Source organism: Pipra filicauda, unplaced genomic scaffold (genome assembly GCF_003945595.2).
Source record: "Pipra filicauda isolate LSUMZ 115617 unplaced genomic scaffold, ASM394559v2 scaffold25_size4600443_pilon, whole genome shotgun sequence".
Taxonomy (NCBI): Eukaryota; Metazoa; Chordata; class Aves; order Passeriformes; family Pipridae; genus Pipra; species Pipra filicauda.
This window is the reverse complement of record NW_024104376.1, coordinates 536,456-553,323: the sequence shown is the minus strand read 5'-3', so window position 1 is coordinate 553,323 and position 16,868 is coordinate 536,456. Positions and strand designations below refer to the sequence as shown.

At 40.6% G+C, this 16,868-nt stretch overlaps 2 protein-coding genes across 2 annotated transcripts in view; one reads left to right on the top strand and one right to left on the bottom strand.

Annotated features, from left to right (window-relative positions):
- The window catches only part of MRPL13 (mitochondrial ribosomal protein L13), a 33,172-nt gene extending 25,963 nt beyond the window's left edge, over positions 1 to 7,209 (top strand). Inside the window, exon 7 of the mRNA XM_027726949.2 lies at positions 4,359 to 7,209. Coding sequence (XP_027582750.1) covers positions 4,359 to 4,383 — 25 coding nt within the window. The 3' untranslated portion in view covers positions 4,384 to 7,209. The remainder of the gene's footprint in view (positions 1 to 4,358) is intronic.
- Positions 7,131 to 16,868, bottom strand: part of COL14A1 (collagen type XIV alpha 1 chain) — a 117,526-nt gene continuing 107,788 nt past the window's right edge. Inside the window, exons 46-48 of the mRNA XM_039382184.1 lie at positions 10,506 to 10,583; positions 9,403 to 9,558; positions 7,131 to 8,047 (exon numbers count right to left, since the gene is read on the bottom strand). Coding sequence (XP_039238118.1) covers positions 7,725 to 8,047; positions 9,403 to 9,558; positions 10,506 to 10,583 — 557 coding nt within the window. The 3' untranslated portion in view covers positions 7,131 to 7,724. The remainder of the gene's footprint in view (positions 8,048 to 9,402; positions 9,559 to 10,505; positions 10,584 to 16,868) is intronic.

Sequence of the window (16,868 nt, the reverse complement as noted above, 5' to 3'; positions counted from 1 at the left end):
AGATTCAAAGGCTGAGCTCATAGCTTCATTAGCATTTTTTCCAGCAAAAAGGCTAGGTTTTAAATATCATCCATCACTTTTCCCACCTTTCCATTCTGCTTGTGTGGCAACAGAATGGAGAATCAGGGGACTGAGCTAGATTAAAGATAAGCTTGTTTTATGCAGCTGCACAAAGTGGTGTATGTTAGAGTTGGTGGGGGTGGTTAGGGAAGCACATGTATGATCACCAGATTTCAGTATTAATCAAACAGGTAGTCTAAGCTCCATTTGGAATAACTAGAATGAATCTTTAAGTAAAGTATTCTGGGGAAGTCCTGCCTTTCTTCACTGACTTTAGAGATGACTTGAAAAGACTTGCGTCCTTGGGCTAAAGTTTGCCATTGTAAATTCTGTCTTCAGTGTCTATGCAGATTTCACAGTTACAGTTTTGTCTGAAAAGCAGTTTTAACTGCATCATTGTACAGAAGGCTAGGACTAAGTAGTTGGGACCTCTGGAGATTATCTGGTCCAAACCCTTGGCTCAAGCAGGGCCACTTAGAGCCATTTGCCCAGGACTGTCACCAAGGATGGAATGGAGACTCCAGTCTTTCTGAGCAACCTGTTCCAGTGCTTGGTCACTCTCATAGCAAAAAAGTGTTTCCTGATGTTCAGACGGTACCTCCTGTGTTTCAGTTTGTGTCCATTTTCTCAGTCTTGTCAGTGTCTTCCACTCTGTCCTCTTCACACACTCCCTTCAGGTATTTGTATACATTAGTGACATCCCCCAGAGCCTTCCTTTCTCCAGGCTGAACAGTCAGAGCTCTCTCAGCCTGACTATGTGAGGTGCTCCAGTCCCATAATCCCACAATTAACTTTGTGGCCCTTTGTTGGACTCTGCAGTGTGTTCATGTCTCTCTTGTACTGGGGAGCCCAGAACTGGACACAGCACTCCAGGTGAGGCCTCACTAGCACTGATCAGAGGGGCAGGATCACCTCCCTTGACCTGCGGGCAGTACTTAGCCTAATGCAGCGTAGGATGACATTGGCTTTCTTGGCAGCAAGGGCACACTGCTGATTCACGTTCAACTTGGTGTCCACCAGGACCCCCAAATCTTTTATGGGTGAGTGGTACCTGAGACATTTGCATATCTGAATTATCCCCTCCAGCTAATCTTTTGAGTATCTTAATATATCTGAATGGCTCTTATTTTGAGAAAGAGTAAGTCAGCTTTGTGATTCAGTGAGATTTCACAAATTGCTCTCAATTTTAAATCACAAAAAATAACCTGGATATATAGGGTATCTTCGGAATCCCGCAAGTATAGCACATTATTTCTGAGAGTTTAAATAACTGTTCCATTTGATCCTTAATTCCACCAACATTTTGTATTTTCTGTGGATCCAGCCTTTAACAGTTTCTTCACAAGTGGACATTTTATCCTTTACATACAGTGTACAGTTAGCCCGTGATTTGCATTACATTCAAATAATAGGTATGAAAAGACTATCCAGAGCTACAAATCCTTCTTGGCCACAAGGGCACACTGCTGGCTTATGGACAGCTTGTTTTCCACCAGGACCCCCAGTAATTTTGGGCACCACTAAGACCCTTTTGTTCTCCATCATAAAAACTGATCCTATGAACTGGTTGTATGTGCAGGTTTATCTCTTTTGTGAAGTTCAGTGACTGTGGATTGTCAGCATTTACATCAGCTGTATTTGTCTTCTGATAGCTGTGAGTATGGATAAAAGTTGAGAGAATTTACAGAATCACGGAGTCGTTCGGGTTGGAGATCATCCAGTCCAACCCCCCTGCCAAGGCAGGGTCACCCAGAGCAGGTGACACAGGAACACATCCGGATGGGTTTTGAATGTCTACAGAGAGGGAGACTCCATGACCTCCCTGGGCAGCATTAAGGGGTTTAAAAGCTGTAATCAGAGCATAGGACCAGTTCTTCAGTTCCTTTTACTTAGTGGTAACATATTTGTTAAGAGAGAAGCACTCAGAGGCCTGGTGTAATGAACAGGATGTTAATTTAATTTGCTAAGTATTTTGCCTAGAATTTGCTGAACTGTGTCTTAAAGCTCTTTATGTGGAGTATAAAAATGTTAGTGGGACAGATATTTTTTACTTTTTTTGGTGGCAGACATCTACTGCAGAGACTAATGTTGCATATTTTCAGTGAACCCACAACACTTTGCCTTTCAGCACAGATTTCAGGGATTTCACATTCTGCCACCTATTTCCCCTTGCCTTGGAGTCTGCTGTCAATATACAGCAAAGTTGTGGTTTCTTCCCTCCCAAGAATGTTACTTTAAAAAAAAAACAAACAAGCAGCTATGTGAAGTCTTGCCTTTGCGTGAATTTCTGAACTGTCTCTTCAAGAAGGTTGCATTTTCTTTGTTCCAAATGCATAAACTCAGGGCTTTGCTGAGGAAGGGCAAGAGCACTGCCATCGAAGAACACTCTTGCATGGATTCATGTCATTTATCAATGAGCAGTCATCCATTACTGTTCACAAGTAGTTCATAATTCACCCTGGGTAGACAAGGGTTTTGTGGTTCATACTCTTTGTCTGACAAAGTGCCTATAACGCTTTTGCCAAAGGCAGAGTTTTTCAAGGCTTAGCTTTCCTAGTGCCAAGGACTCTTCAAAAGCAGTCCAAAAGCCAAGTACAAGTACTGTGGCAATAGAAAAGGCTTTAAAAACTTTTGTATTTGTTCACACAACTGTTTCAGTGTAGAAAATCCTGCCTTTAAGCTTCATTAACTTTGTAAGACTGCAAACTAAGAGTCCAGTGTTTCATGCATTTAACTTTTAAGACAATGGGCATTACAGTTGAAATGCAGACTACAAGCAAGAAAGAAAAAAATGGATTTCCACCCCACAACAAAGTACTGTGAGACCCATAGTTCTGCAGCACTCAAGCATAATCCTGGAGTGAAGTTTTAAGTGAGCTATTCATAGAAAAATGCAAAATCCTTTGAGCAACACACAAGAGGATGAATTGGCCTATGAAAAACCAGAGTAATAACTGTAAACTGGAAGACAGGGATGTCTTTGCCATGCTGCGTTGCCTAAAATCTTTCAGCACTGTCCACCCATCTAGGATGGATGCAGTGATAAAACCTTTAAGTCACTGCTGATAGGTTTTCAAAATCCTGCACTCTTACTACTCCACATACAGTTTGATATAATTAAATACCTATGCTGGTCTGCGTGGCTGAGATCTAAGTGACAAAATGTGGAATGGCTGAGGAGTTGGAACTAAATGATCTTTAAGGTTCCTTCCAACCCAAACCATTCTGTGATTCTATGAATATGTGCAAGTACTGAAATCCCGGATTCTATGAAGTGTGACTTGACTTTCCGGTGTGTACCAGCCACAAGGTACACAACATTGACTATATTCAAGTCCAACATTAAACAAGTATCTAAACAACATATATGGAGCTTACAGCAGTTCTGTCTTGCACAAAAAGTACAAGTCCAAATGTTAGAATATGCCATTTAAATGGAAAACAAAGAAGCCTTGTGATACATCACAGTATGAACACTAACTCTTTTTTATGGTTGTTCTGTAAAATTTATACAATCATCAGATTTTATACAATACACTTGAAATAGCACAGACTGATTTCCAGAGTTGCTTTCACATAAGAACCTACAGGCTCATACAAGAATTGCATGAATGACTTTGCAATGATATTGCTTGAGAAATTCTAGAACAGCAACATAAGACTGATTAAGTATTGGATTTCTGTATGGCATCTCTGCAGCCATGTAAACTCTCAATCTCCAAAGTAAACTCCCTGCTTCCATTGCTGTCTGCCTTTCATTTCTATTGATGAACAAAATTCAGCAGTCTGCTGCTGTCTGAATTCAGTTTTTCACAATTGTCATCCAAGCAGAGGGGATTGCAGAACCTTTAAGATTCAAAGTAGGGTTGTTTTTTAAAATCATCAATTTTAACTATTCCAGCAGTGTTGTGGTGAACTGTGCTGTTAACTTAAAACTTGCCATCTTTTGCGGAGATTGTTCAGTTTTTAAAAGTGGAGACAAATTAGTGCCAGTGTTTAAAACACTGTGAGACTGCACTCAGTTCAAGATGCTTTTTGTTTTGCTTGGGAAAGTAGGAGTGGCTCGTAAGAAACACCTTGACCAACTAGTCCTGATGTCTGCAAATTCTTAGAGGTCTTAGGAAATTTCTTTAATTTGTTCTGTCTTTTTTATTTAATCCAGAAAATATTCTTTGTCAAAAAAACTTCAAGCACCAGAAGAAGGAAATAAAACTAGACCTGGCTGCTACTGCAGCCTTAAAGCAAAGCCACTGTAGTGCCACACATTTCTTAAAACACTTTTTTTTGTTTTTTTCCAGACCTAAAGATTTTCGATGGAAGTAATAGCAATAAGTGGAGAAGAAGTGCCATCAGGAATGTCTCTCCTCCTTGAAAGAAAAGTCTTCTAACATGGAAGCATCTGTGCATCTCAGTCAACTCTTCTATACTGAATGTTTCTAACAGCTGTTAGCAAACTTGATTTGGCAAGATTATGAAAATGACTGTATTTGAAACAGATAAAAATAGATATTATCTTGTTAATACCACCTGTACTCTGCACTGTATGATCTGGTATTTATTAGTGACATTTGGTTTGATACTATTATTAAAGAATTGATACCTTTTTAATGAATATTTGCATCTCATAGAAACAGTGCATTGATTACTAAAATGAAGTATCTCACTCTAAAAGCTACAAAACTTGAGTTCTATGCAGCAAGAGCAGTCAATAATTTTGGTCACCAGCCATGGTTTTTCATCCTCAAGCTTTGACCCAGCATAGCTGATTTCACTAAAGAGCTTGTTGAAATAACAGGCAGTAAAGGTGGATTACAGGGAGATACTCTTCCTTTTTTCCACCCTTCAGCACAAATTTGATTTTGATTCAAGCCACCAGAACACGATTACTTACTTTAAAGAACATATTACAGAACAAAGCAGCAACATTTTTATTATGAAAACCAAGTGAGGAAACTGAACTTAAGTGTTGAATGATGCAAAAAAGTCTTAAAAATTACTTTGCTTTTGCAAGCTACTTCCCTGAAATTCCTTACTGCTTTTCTGCATGGAAAGCCCTCAAGCCAAATCTGTTGTGTAAGTAAGTGAAGCACCTGTTGTTTTCGGTGTTGTGGAAGATGTTACCTGCAAAATTTGGCAATGTTTGGTGAGGAGAATTTGAGTTTTCTATATTTGTTTTATACAAGCATCATATGGGAAGAAAAACATTGGTTTGTTTATAATCATATTTCATTACATGAAATAATGGTTTGCTATCAGGCATTTCTTTGGCATTCAGGTGGGCTTATCCTAGGAAACATTTCTACCCTGTGAATATGCAGCCTGCATTTCCAAGTCAGTAACATTTCGTTAACAAGTGAAAGTGTTTTTAAAAGCACTAGGTTGCAGTAAATGCTCTTTTCTGTCCAAGGACACAGTACAGAGGGTGTATTGGTAAGATATGGGTGGCATCAGCTATTCATCATGTGCTGAATACTCCAGTCAGCAACTTCAGTTCCTTAGATGGTCTGGAAAAAATACGAGACACTCTTGATTATTCAGAGACTGGATTTTGGAGGAAATCTTAACTGTCTGTGTCTTACTTTTTTTGGCAAACATACAAATCTTGAATAATACTTTTATAAGTTGGTAGTGCCCACCAGTTAGTTACTTATTATTATCAAGGTATGCCCAGCAAGTGACTGTACGACCAATGACACCAGAAGTATTCTGGTCAGTGGGGTGCCAGTAAATGGCATTTTAGATATAAAGTTTAAACAAATTAACTAACAGGAGGCTCAAAGTCTTTCTGAGACAACACAGGCAGAATTGCTTGAAGGCTGATTTTCTGTCAGTGACCTTCTCAGTCACTTCCACAGGACCTGCAGGTCACCCACCGTGTCTCGGAGAACACATGTGTCAGTACAACACATGGGCAGGAGTGTGCCAGCCAGGGAGGGCACAGGGAGTTCACATTTGGGGTAAATTAATGTGGGTGTTCACAGCCAAGTACCAGTAGGGAAATTAATCTTGTGGCACAGGCATTAATTACCTGTATTTAGCTGTAATAATATCTTTCTGAATGGCAGCTGTGTGTGCCAGGCTCTCCCTTGCACGTGTGTGCAGAGAGCTGTGCTCACTTGGGGCCTCAGTGTTCTGTAAAAACCAGGGCTGAGCTACTGAAGGATGAGGTCCATAAACTGCATTATAGTTTTCTACCACATTCTACTTTAAATGCAAGTGCAGGTAGGGAACTGACTCAGCTCACATTCCATCAACTTTTATCACCTTTCTCCAAGAAAGTAGTGGGAGTTAGGGATGAAAGAAATTATGGGAAAACAAGCACAGCCTACAAAGGTATCCAGCCCCCAGGCAGAGCTTGCCTATGGTTAATCACATGTACAAATGGTGTGTGTTACTAATGAGGTTGAATTCTAGGTGAGATAATTGGAGATTACACAGTAAAGGTACCTGTTATCTTCCTCCTGGTGAACTAAGGGAGCTGCTAGGGTGGCCAGAGCTGAAACCTGACAAGTTTTTCTTAACTGAGAATGGAGAGACCTGCATGCAGGGATGAGCAGGAAGACAGCCCTGGGATGCACAGACCAGTCTCTCCATCTCTGTATGAGGCTGAATTAGAAGTGTCCCAAACCCGTGCTTTCAGCTTAAATGGCCATTTTGAGCTAAGTCTTGCTTCGATGCTTAGTCTTCAGTGCTGTTCAAAGCTGTTTATTGAGTCACTTCATAACTTACCTTGTTTATTTGTAGATAAGGAATTGCTCTGTGCTCAAGTGATTGGGTTGGCATTTTTCCTTCCTCTCATTAGCTGATCCAAGTTGCCATCCCAACTACACCTGCCAGTCTTTTGACTTTGGCATGTCAATATGTGAAATCTCACCTCCACAGATGGTACAACCAACTCATCACACAGTTACTCTCTACATTTGTCCATATATAATTTTAAAAATAAGGCTAAATAATGTTTATACTAAGTGCCCAAAAGTGTTGAAAAAGAGGAATGTATTTCTTTCTCATTGCAATCTGTCCCCTAATCTAATGCAACTGTTCAGAGTTAAATGAATACAGAATTACCGTACAAAAGCCTGCCACTTTTATTTGCATACAAAACAGAAATGAAAGAGGTTCACAATAAATTATCAGTGTGCTCCCACAGAACAGTCTTGTGTATTTATATCATGTGAGTTAGAAAAACAACACCCTGTTAACATATGAATTCTTTGCAAAAGGGTAATAAGCTGGGTTCAAGGAAACCTGATTATGATTGTTCTCCAGTGAATTTAGTCAGGTTACTCTGCTAGTAAAGCAATTAATCCAAAACCAACAGAACATAATCAACTAGGAAAAAACTGATAACAAACATTAACTTTTCTGGATGGTTCTACATACACCAACTAGCTGGACGCATGTTTTTATACAGTTTGAATAGTGAACGGAACAGTACTCCAGAGAAAGGTCTACAAGTGACCTTTCGTCATCATCTAGCACCAACCCACTAACAACTAAGCTTCTGGCATGCAAGATAATTACCATTATTTGTTGTGTCAACCAGCCATGTACACTTTTTTCTCCTTTAACATAAGAGCCTGTAAACATCTTCCGTGACAGGTGAGGCACCTGGACAAAAGGTCAAACAGATGCACATAAAATGTTTCCCTTTTTTAAACAGTTCATTGAGAGGGTTTTTTTCCATTTGCCTTTGTGCGTGCTGGAGTCTTGGCGCTCCTTTTGGCTATCCTCCTTGCGAAGCGACTGATTCCTGGGGATCTCAGTTCAACGGCTTCCATCTCTTCTTGAACAGGAGTAAATTCTGGTTGAGCAAGATGAGGTGATGGATAGGACTGGGAGTATGGGGATGGTAAGGGGTAGGACCCGTGAACTATGTACGGCTGTTGCTCACCATCATAAAGGTCCTCAGGGTCATAGATTTGGTAGGAGCTATGTGGCAACTGCACTACTGGGATGTCTTGATCAGTTGGCTCACCGTATCCACCTTAACCCACCACCACCAAGAGTATTCATATGGTTAACACAGGAGAAGGGGAGTAGAAAATTAAAGCATTCATTAGGAAATTGACATTTTATATATAGATATATTTCTATATCGTGTGTGAGTATATATATATAATCTTTAAATACACATCTTTTATTCACATAAAGGAACAATGAAAACATTTAACAAAATTAATAAGCTGGAGCAATTGGAAACCCACCAACAGACAGCCAAGTTAGTTGGAAACCACCACCAGAATTTGTCAAATGTCCAGTTGTAATACTGTGCTCATTATACATTGCACACTCTGCCTGCTTTAGCTTATTCCAATTGTGGGCAAGAATACATGATTAACAGGCAAAAGTGGGTCAGCCAATAATTTTTAGCAGTGCCAGGAAGCCAAGTGCATGTACAGCAGCTGTAAGTTCATTAGTGGTAGTCAATATCGTTGCTGGAAAGCACAGAGCAGTTCAGCATCCATCTCTGACCTTCAGCCCAATGAGACCTGAACCAGAATGAGCCTTTCACCTTCTGGATTGGTAGCCATTGTAAGGGATTGGGCCTTAAAACAGGAAATGAACAATGGGGAGGGGAAGTGAGGAGAAAAGGATAGGAAGAGACGACAACAAAAACATTCAGGTAAGTAAAACATACAAATCAGCTCAGGGCAGATTAAACTGTAAACATCAAACAAATATGCATTATGTGTAACATCTGTAGAGACTAGTGCTTTACTAATTTCAGTTTTAGGTTGGGTGACATAATTGTTGGTAATTGTGTTAACTTCCTCCTATGGTCTCTCCGTGCTATAACGAGAGGGGAAAGTAGGATACAGAGAAGATGTAGAAAGAATCATTTTTCCAGATGGCTTTCACTGGTTAATGATGGACACGTGCATCCCTGTGCCAGGTTACACTACTATGGTTTTAGTAAGGGTCATGCTCTCATGCCACTCAGAGGCACACGGAAGGGGAAGTTCAGCAAAAAGTCTGAGAAACTACAAATGTAAAAAACTCTGCTGTCACAAACATTACATGGTGGGGGTTCAACACAGAGACCGCTGAGATGGAGCAGGCTCATACAGCTACACAAACACGTACAGGACAAAACCCACTAGGCAGGATCTGTTTTACAGGCCGGGATCAGATGGTGGACTTCCTTTGGTTACTGTGCTGGGGTCACCTTCTCTTTGTGCTGCAGTCCCACAAAGTACAGCCACACTGGACATGCAGGTTTTTTGGGAGCTGCCACATTTTAGCACAGGGTTCACCAGTAGCCTCCATCTTACTTTGGCTGTTAGAAAATGCCACCCTCGCCTGTGCAGACAGCAGCTGCCCCAGCTCCTGACTACTCACCTCCCATGCCATAACCAGCGCAGGAGGATGGATCACAGTACCCAGGGGGACCAGAAGGACCCTGTGAGCCTGGGGGTCCCATGTGACCAGGGGGACCTCGTGGGCCCGCTGATCCTGGCGGTCCTGGGCTGCCAGTTCGACTTTCTCCTGGAGGTCCTGCATAGAAAGGGGGAGATGAAACAGCTGAGTAGTGTCTTTCATGAAAGCAGGGATTTGAGGCCACTTTCCTTGGCCTGGAAAACATGGCACTGAGTGTGCTACAAACACTTCCAAGACACAGCCTGAGCAGAGCAGCTGGGCATCCTGGCTCTGACTCCCCTGGGCAAGCTGAGGGAAAGACTGCAGCCTCTGGCAAGGAAGGCAAAGCAGCAGCCCCAGAGGAGACCTGCTCCCGATGAGCCGCCTCCTCTGGCCGCTGCTTCGTCTTCCTTGCCAGACATAGATTTTAGCCAGAAATTTATACTAAAGCAAATGTTTCACCAAGCATCAAACTTCCAGAAAGGCAGTTTCATGGGGGAGGGACAGCCCTGGATGCCTGTGCAGCTGTTGATTTCCCCCACTCCCTTTCCATACAGTTTCTGAGTAATGCTGTGCCTTGATACCAGTGCTCTCATGGCCAGAATATCCTAATTAAGTCAATGCAATTTTACTCCTGTTTCAACAGGACCTGGATATCACCCCTCTGCTTTTTCAGGAGCTAAATATAAATCCCTGTGATTAATGTGCTTAATTACTATACATTTCTCTGTCAACTCACACTTAGGTATGACCTTGAGTCAATGAGAAAACAAATGCAATTAGTCCAGACTACCTTCTTCCCCTTCAAGAACCCATATCTAAAAGTAATACTTAAAAAAAATTAAAAAGTTGGGTTTGGAGAAGCAGTTTATTACAGGGAAAAGGAAACTACTCATGTGACTGACAACAACATCATGTGGCACATCACAACATCATATTACATAATAAGAAGATTATGACGGTTAAGGTGCCTGAACTGCTGACTTCTGCTGCTTGAGCCTTAGAAGCGAAAGACAGAGCCAGTCTGAGCTGCTTTGCACTTGGGTCAGAGTGGTCTAATGCAGATGCTTCAAATGTAACTTTACCTGTAGATCCTGGTGGGCCTCGGGGTCCTTGCGTTCCAACACCTGGATTGCCTTTTTCTCCTTTCTCACCTGGTAAACCTAAGGAAATAGTATTCGGTCACACTTTGATCAAAAGTGTGGGCAGTGTTTATTAGTTAACCAGGATTATAGTTCCATATGTTATTTTTCATCTAAAACCAGATGGCAGAGAAGGAAGGAGGTGAAAATTAAAAATTATTTGGTTCTTTTTCCATCCCTTCGCTGACAGCCTCTCAAGGGAAACATGTCATTCCTGAGGTCTTAAACATGCCTGCTGCCATGGTGGTTTCATGGAGGTGGTATGCAGAGGCATCAGCCAGTTTCCAGGCTGCACTTCCTGCTGGAAAGCTGCCTCTGGTCTATAGCAAGGTGCAACGACTGTAAGTCAGAAGAATCCTCAGAGCCTCAAAGCTGTTTATAAATTACTGTGTGGCCCAGAAAAGTAAAATATTTAATTCTACGGCCAATTTTTCTTCAAACATTCACCCACTAAAGAGTGGTTCAGCACAAGATGGTTCTACACACACGTGGTGAGAGTTGTACTGGGTTATGGCAGAATCTTGCTGAAACACAAGAAAAGGAGTTTCATCAAAAATCTGTCAACATCTGTCCCTCACAAATAAAGCCCAATCCAAGTGTTTCCCAGTCATAAAACTCTGATGTTCCAACATATACAGCCAGTGAGTTGTGTTCCTGCACTTGCTCATGGCACTAAATTTCTATCCTTGGGTCTGATTCATGGAGGTCACAAATCTAGTAATTCAGAGAAAGTAGTGCCTTCTTCCAGCTTTCCATCTCCTTCTGTGCTACCACTATGGCATCCTATAAAAACACTTTCTATATGCAGCCATCACAATAAGCGGTGTCAAACTATAGTAGGTGTCAAAACTATAAATTCCAGACCCTGAGTTTCCACTGATGACTTGGAAACTCTCATAAAGTCTGTGTTTGATTTGGATAGTTCAAAGATACCAAACTCAGGCTGGTTTGTGGGACTTCCCCCCCATTTTCTTGACCTCCCTCCCAGCACTGGTAATTGCTTTCCCTGCTTCACAGCTTACCCAGTTTCAGAGTCAAAGCCAATATAGGGCACCTTCATCAACACAAACCAGAGAGAAAACAGCTGCTGCCCTGGGAGGAGCGGTATCTACAATTTCAGCTGATTCTTTTCTTCCCCTCTGCTCAGGTAACTGCTACCTTTTAGGGCAAAGCAGCTGGAGAATACCTCATTATTTCAAGGCGTCATAGAAGATTTTTTTTTTTATCTTCATGAGCTAATGTCTGATGGAAGCAAGTAAGTAAATACAAAGTCTAAGTGGCAAAAAAATTGTAATTAAAACCCCTCACTGGCACAGAATTGCTCACATGAAGTTTATCAAATAAGAGTCTGCTGAACTGCAGGGGATTCAGTATCTGCTGAGGAGTTCTGGGTCTTCTGTGGAACAGGAGGGCAACATATCGTGTGACCCAACAAGGTGGAAAACACAGGCCACACCTCTGCAACCAGTAACTCCACACTGAGCACAAAATTTTCAACCAAATCACGATGAGCTCTTTGTCTTACCTCTACAAGGCTCTTTGCCACTGTCCTAGCATAGTTAAGGTATTTCTTGTTTCCCTTTAATGCCTTTTATTTCCTTCAATTGCAAAATTTGGAGGGGAGGGGTGTTTTTTTCCAGATACCTAAAATTTGCTTAGCCCTGTTTTGCTTTAAACATATGGAGAAACTCATCTGTTGCAATGCTCTACTTGTGCTGCATGCCTTGTAACAAGGTGAATGTATCCAAATTATCTCTTACCACTCAAGACCTGTAAGGATAGGCTTGCAATTTGCAAAAGGCAAAGTCCGTATGTGTGAATTGCTTTCTTCTTCATAAGAAGACTGGCCCATGACAACCTCCTGGAATCTACACAGATGTTTATTACAACAATCACTGCTTATCCTACTGTATGATAACATTACTTGGTGACTTCAAAGACAATGGCCACAATGTTTTCAAATCACAGCCTTCAGGCACTCAATGATTGTTCTTAACACACACAAAACCACATACCCACATGTGATGTTCACAGAATAAAATGGCGGTAAGAAATGCTAAACATGGAACAAATCTACTCAGGCTAAGAATAAAATGTTCATTCTGGAACAAGTGATGAAGCTCTTGTGCAGGACAAACCTCCTTTGAAATCACATGGATATCAAGATCTTAAGCAAATACTGAAGGCCAAGATAAAAGTCTACCTTAGGCCTCTTTTAGTCTAATTTTCAGTAAAGTTTATCCAAGTTAAAGAGAACATAAACACTGAAGCAAGAATATCCTATTCCTAAGGCAAAATGCTCATGAGTTAAAAATCAAGCACTCTATGAGCTTCCCTAATGGACTCAACAGACTCACAGACCTCTTGGCTTGCTCCTAATAAATGACAGAACATTCAAAATTCACCCAAGTCACTTTTGCTGTCATTAGAGCACGGCTTACAGAAAGCCAACCAGACAAGCCATCACTCTCTATGTGGGTTTACTGCAATGATTAATCACCCTCAGAGATGAAAGTGGGTATCAAAGCTTGTCATTTGAGCCTTCAGATCCCAGGAACTGCTTTCTAATTTGTGCACTGGACATACTTCAGCAATACCTTCAAATTGTCTCTCCCCCTTCCCATTAACCACGTTTTCATGTCTTGTCCCCATCCAAACTAAGCAATGGCTTTGGTTCAGCCCTGTGGAGATCACAAGCAACTGAAATCAATTATTTACAACGCTCCTCTAAAGATAACTCTGATAGTATCAGTTATTAAAAACAGAGTCAAACTCATGAACACATTCTCTAGCAAAGAAAATTAAATTTCCATGGTTCCTGCACCAAAAGGAAATCTCAGGTATTGCTTATCTAATTTTATCTTTAAGAGAAGACTGTCCTGCAAGGAGAACTGCAATTCTCCTGAGAGAAGAATATTGCAATTAAGAAAATGTCCACTTTTAAAGATGTTCAGCTGTGACTATAGTGTATAATAACTCAGGGTTGTCATTTTTTTTCTTTTTTAATCCAGATGAAGCTAAAATTGGAAATAAAAGTATTTAATTGACTCAACTGGCAAAAGTTCCATTTAATTCCACTGGAATTTTGCCATCACAGCTGTAAACATGTGTCTTTTGATAACACATGTTTAACTGACTCTTTCATATGAAGCCAGAAAGTAAATACAGATCAAATTGTGCTTGAGAACAGTGACTTTCCCAGTGACAGCCTAGGTATTTATTGTACTTTAATCATAGTGGGATGGGGTGAGTAGCCATAAGTTTTATGTGTCACTTCAGGCCACATAAGAGCCGAAGTCCACCCAACAGCAGAAGAACTGCACTTTCACAGCATCTGAAAGCTAACAGTACCTCAGAATAATTTTTACTAGGGCTTTTCCATTTTTCCTCGAAGTTGGAAAACTACCGATCTATTACAAAAATAATTGAAAACAAAAAAAAAAGAAGAAAAAAGCATGCTGAATCCTTGGGGATTTTATATTATTTTGCAGTTTCAACTAGTTCCTGGGCACTCAGAAGCCAGCCACTAGTTAAGTCCCAGTTCATAAACATAAAATCAAAACAAAAGATATTTGAACTAGCTGAAATAAAAATAGAAACCAGTGCTGTGAATCAGTTAAAACAGAGATTAAATAGAAATTAAAATTAAAATAGAGATGTGTTGATGTGAATAATTAGCGTTTGAGTTTGGGGTTTTATGTATTTATGCAAATAAGAGAGCAAAATTCTAGTAATTTATCTGGGAATATGTACTGTAGGGGCCTGGTAATACAATGTGGCCTCTCAGCTGGCAACAGACACTGAGAACTGAATCTGTCAGGAGAAATGACTTGTCTTTTCTCCCTGAGGTGGTCTTTCTTGGAAGGACCAGCTCAGTGCTTTATTAGTGAGAGAACACATCCAAGAATGGGACATCCTGGACCTAGAAGTTCAAGTGAAGGTTTCAAACAGAACTCCAAAACATTCTCTGAATCCCAGTCTCTTTCCAAAACATCTGATTAATGCTTGGCAGAGTGACAAGGTAAACAAGGGAAAAGAAGCTATTGGCCAGGCAAGTTAGCAGGGAAGCTCACTGGTGTCTCTCACTGCTGACATATTCCAGTAAAGCTCTCTTTGGTGCATGACTTCTGACCAGTCCCACACGCTGCTTTCCGAAGTGCCCCTTTCTTACAGGTTGGGATTGAACAGGTGGTAGGCAGGAGAGGCGAGCAGGAAGAAACATCTATCCTCCTGTCCCACCTTTTCTCTTCCCACTCTACCAACACCTTGCCACTCAGCTCAGAGCCAGTAACACATTCTTGCAGCAATCCCAATAATTTGAGGGAAAAAAGCAACACTACTAAATAAGCAGGTGTTGTTTCCTTCTAATGCCTATGACTTCTCAGTATACTCTGCAGCAGTGCATTTTCTGAACTTAAAGGTGGAGCCTGACTTTCAGAGTTGCTGATCTGGCACTGGTCTTGAACATTAAATTGACTTCATATACAACCAAAATGTTGATGACATCAGTGAAAAGAAACATATTGTTCATAAAGACTTCCAAGTGGCTGGCTGGAGATCTTCGGGACAGGACTATACATCGTGTTTGCCAAACAAGTTAAATGCAAACAATGCTTCAGAACACACCAAGGGATGGGGTCTGACTCCATTTACTCTCTTCTCTGTAGTTATTGGAAAATTAAAAAACCTTCCATACAGAAGAAGAGTAATTTTAGTCTGCTCCTTCCCTGTATGATATATAATTAGGAAGCAAGTGATAATTGGGAATGCACGAAAAACTTCCAGTCATTCTCCACAAGCACGAATCTGGTTACAATAATTTTTAATTTTCATTTCTGCATTTTGGGGTTAGCTTAGAGAAATTCCTTAGAAACAGATTCCAAAATATCCCAAAGGTCTGTAGCAAAAGGTATCTTCCTGCTAAATAAAGTGCTATTATATCAAACACATCAGAATAAAGATTCAGTTGCTTCTGAAGAAATTAAATCCCCAAGGACTAATAAATTATGCTATGCTTTTGCCTACTTTCTGAAGGAGCTCCTTCCTCTTTCTTCCAGATTCTGTTTAAGGCTCCAGTTACATGAACATCCTAAAATCCCATTTTCACTCCAAATAAACCAGCCAATTATTTTGTCTTTTAAGTTTACACGTGGATTCTTGATTCTTGAAACAATCTCATTTTAAGCTTTAAGTATTGTAAAACACTCCCAATATTTGGCATCACGTTTCATGAAAATCTGCAGAGCTCTGGCTGGCTGATTGTAATTCTGAAGGATGCTTGAACAGAACTTGCTCTCTAATTATGAAACTCCCCACAAGCACTACCTGTCAAAATCAGTCCCTTCTAACATCAGTTATCTATATAGAGAAGAAAAGAGTAATAAATAGTCTTTTCAATGTGTTTTTACCCTATCTGTACTCACTCTGTTGCCAATGCTGCTTCTCAGACATTATCAGCAATGAGTTAACCCACATCCTATTTCATTTAAATGACTGTATCTAAACACTCTGTGATTTCATAGCAGTACAACATGTGTGTCTGGGCCTCAGCACAACAAATACAATGGGAAATGCTGGACGGGTTTCCTTTTTTGTAGCCTGGTATTTTGGTTCTTCCATTCCCAAAGTCCTAGCTTAAACGATCTATTCCCAAGAAGCCATTTGATACATGCTAGTATTAGTGTGGAAGCAAGTACCCTGAAATCTGCATTCAGTCTCTTCAGGTCACCCTTTTTAAAGTCAGTTCCTCATTTGCTTTCTCTTCCAATCTTTTTTTCTACTTGTCTCATTCCTCCTTCTTTCTGGACAGTGTCTGGATTTTGCTCAGCTGGAGCAGGCAGGCATGACTGAGGGGCTAGTACCTGAAACCTTGACTCTTTTTTTTTTTTTTTTTAAATAATTGGAATTACAGTCTCACAGGTTCACTCAAAGACTTTCTTTTCAAAACAATGTTTTAACTATGAGCATCATGGCTACTGTGAACTGGAACTATTAAGTTCCTGAACTGAACTGTTCCTGAACTGCACAGCCTTCATAGCAATTAATTTTTAAAATGCTACATAGCAGATTTTGTAACAGCAACACCAATTCACTGCTTTTGAATATCACATACGTCTCTTGGGTTTCTGGACACCTCCTCATGTCACGGTCTTCAAAGCACTTTCACAATTTTAGATCTACTCAGTATTACCTCTGTGAGATTAGTGCTACTTGGGGACACCAAAGATTGCCAAGGTTGCACAGAGAGAGAGTAAATCAAACATGGAGCTTGTTTCTTTACTAGACAATGCTGGTGGAGGAACAGAG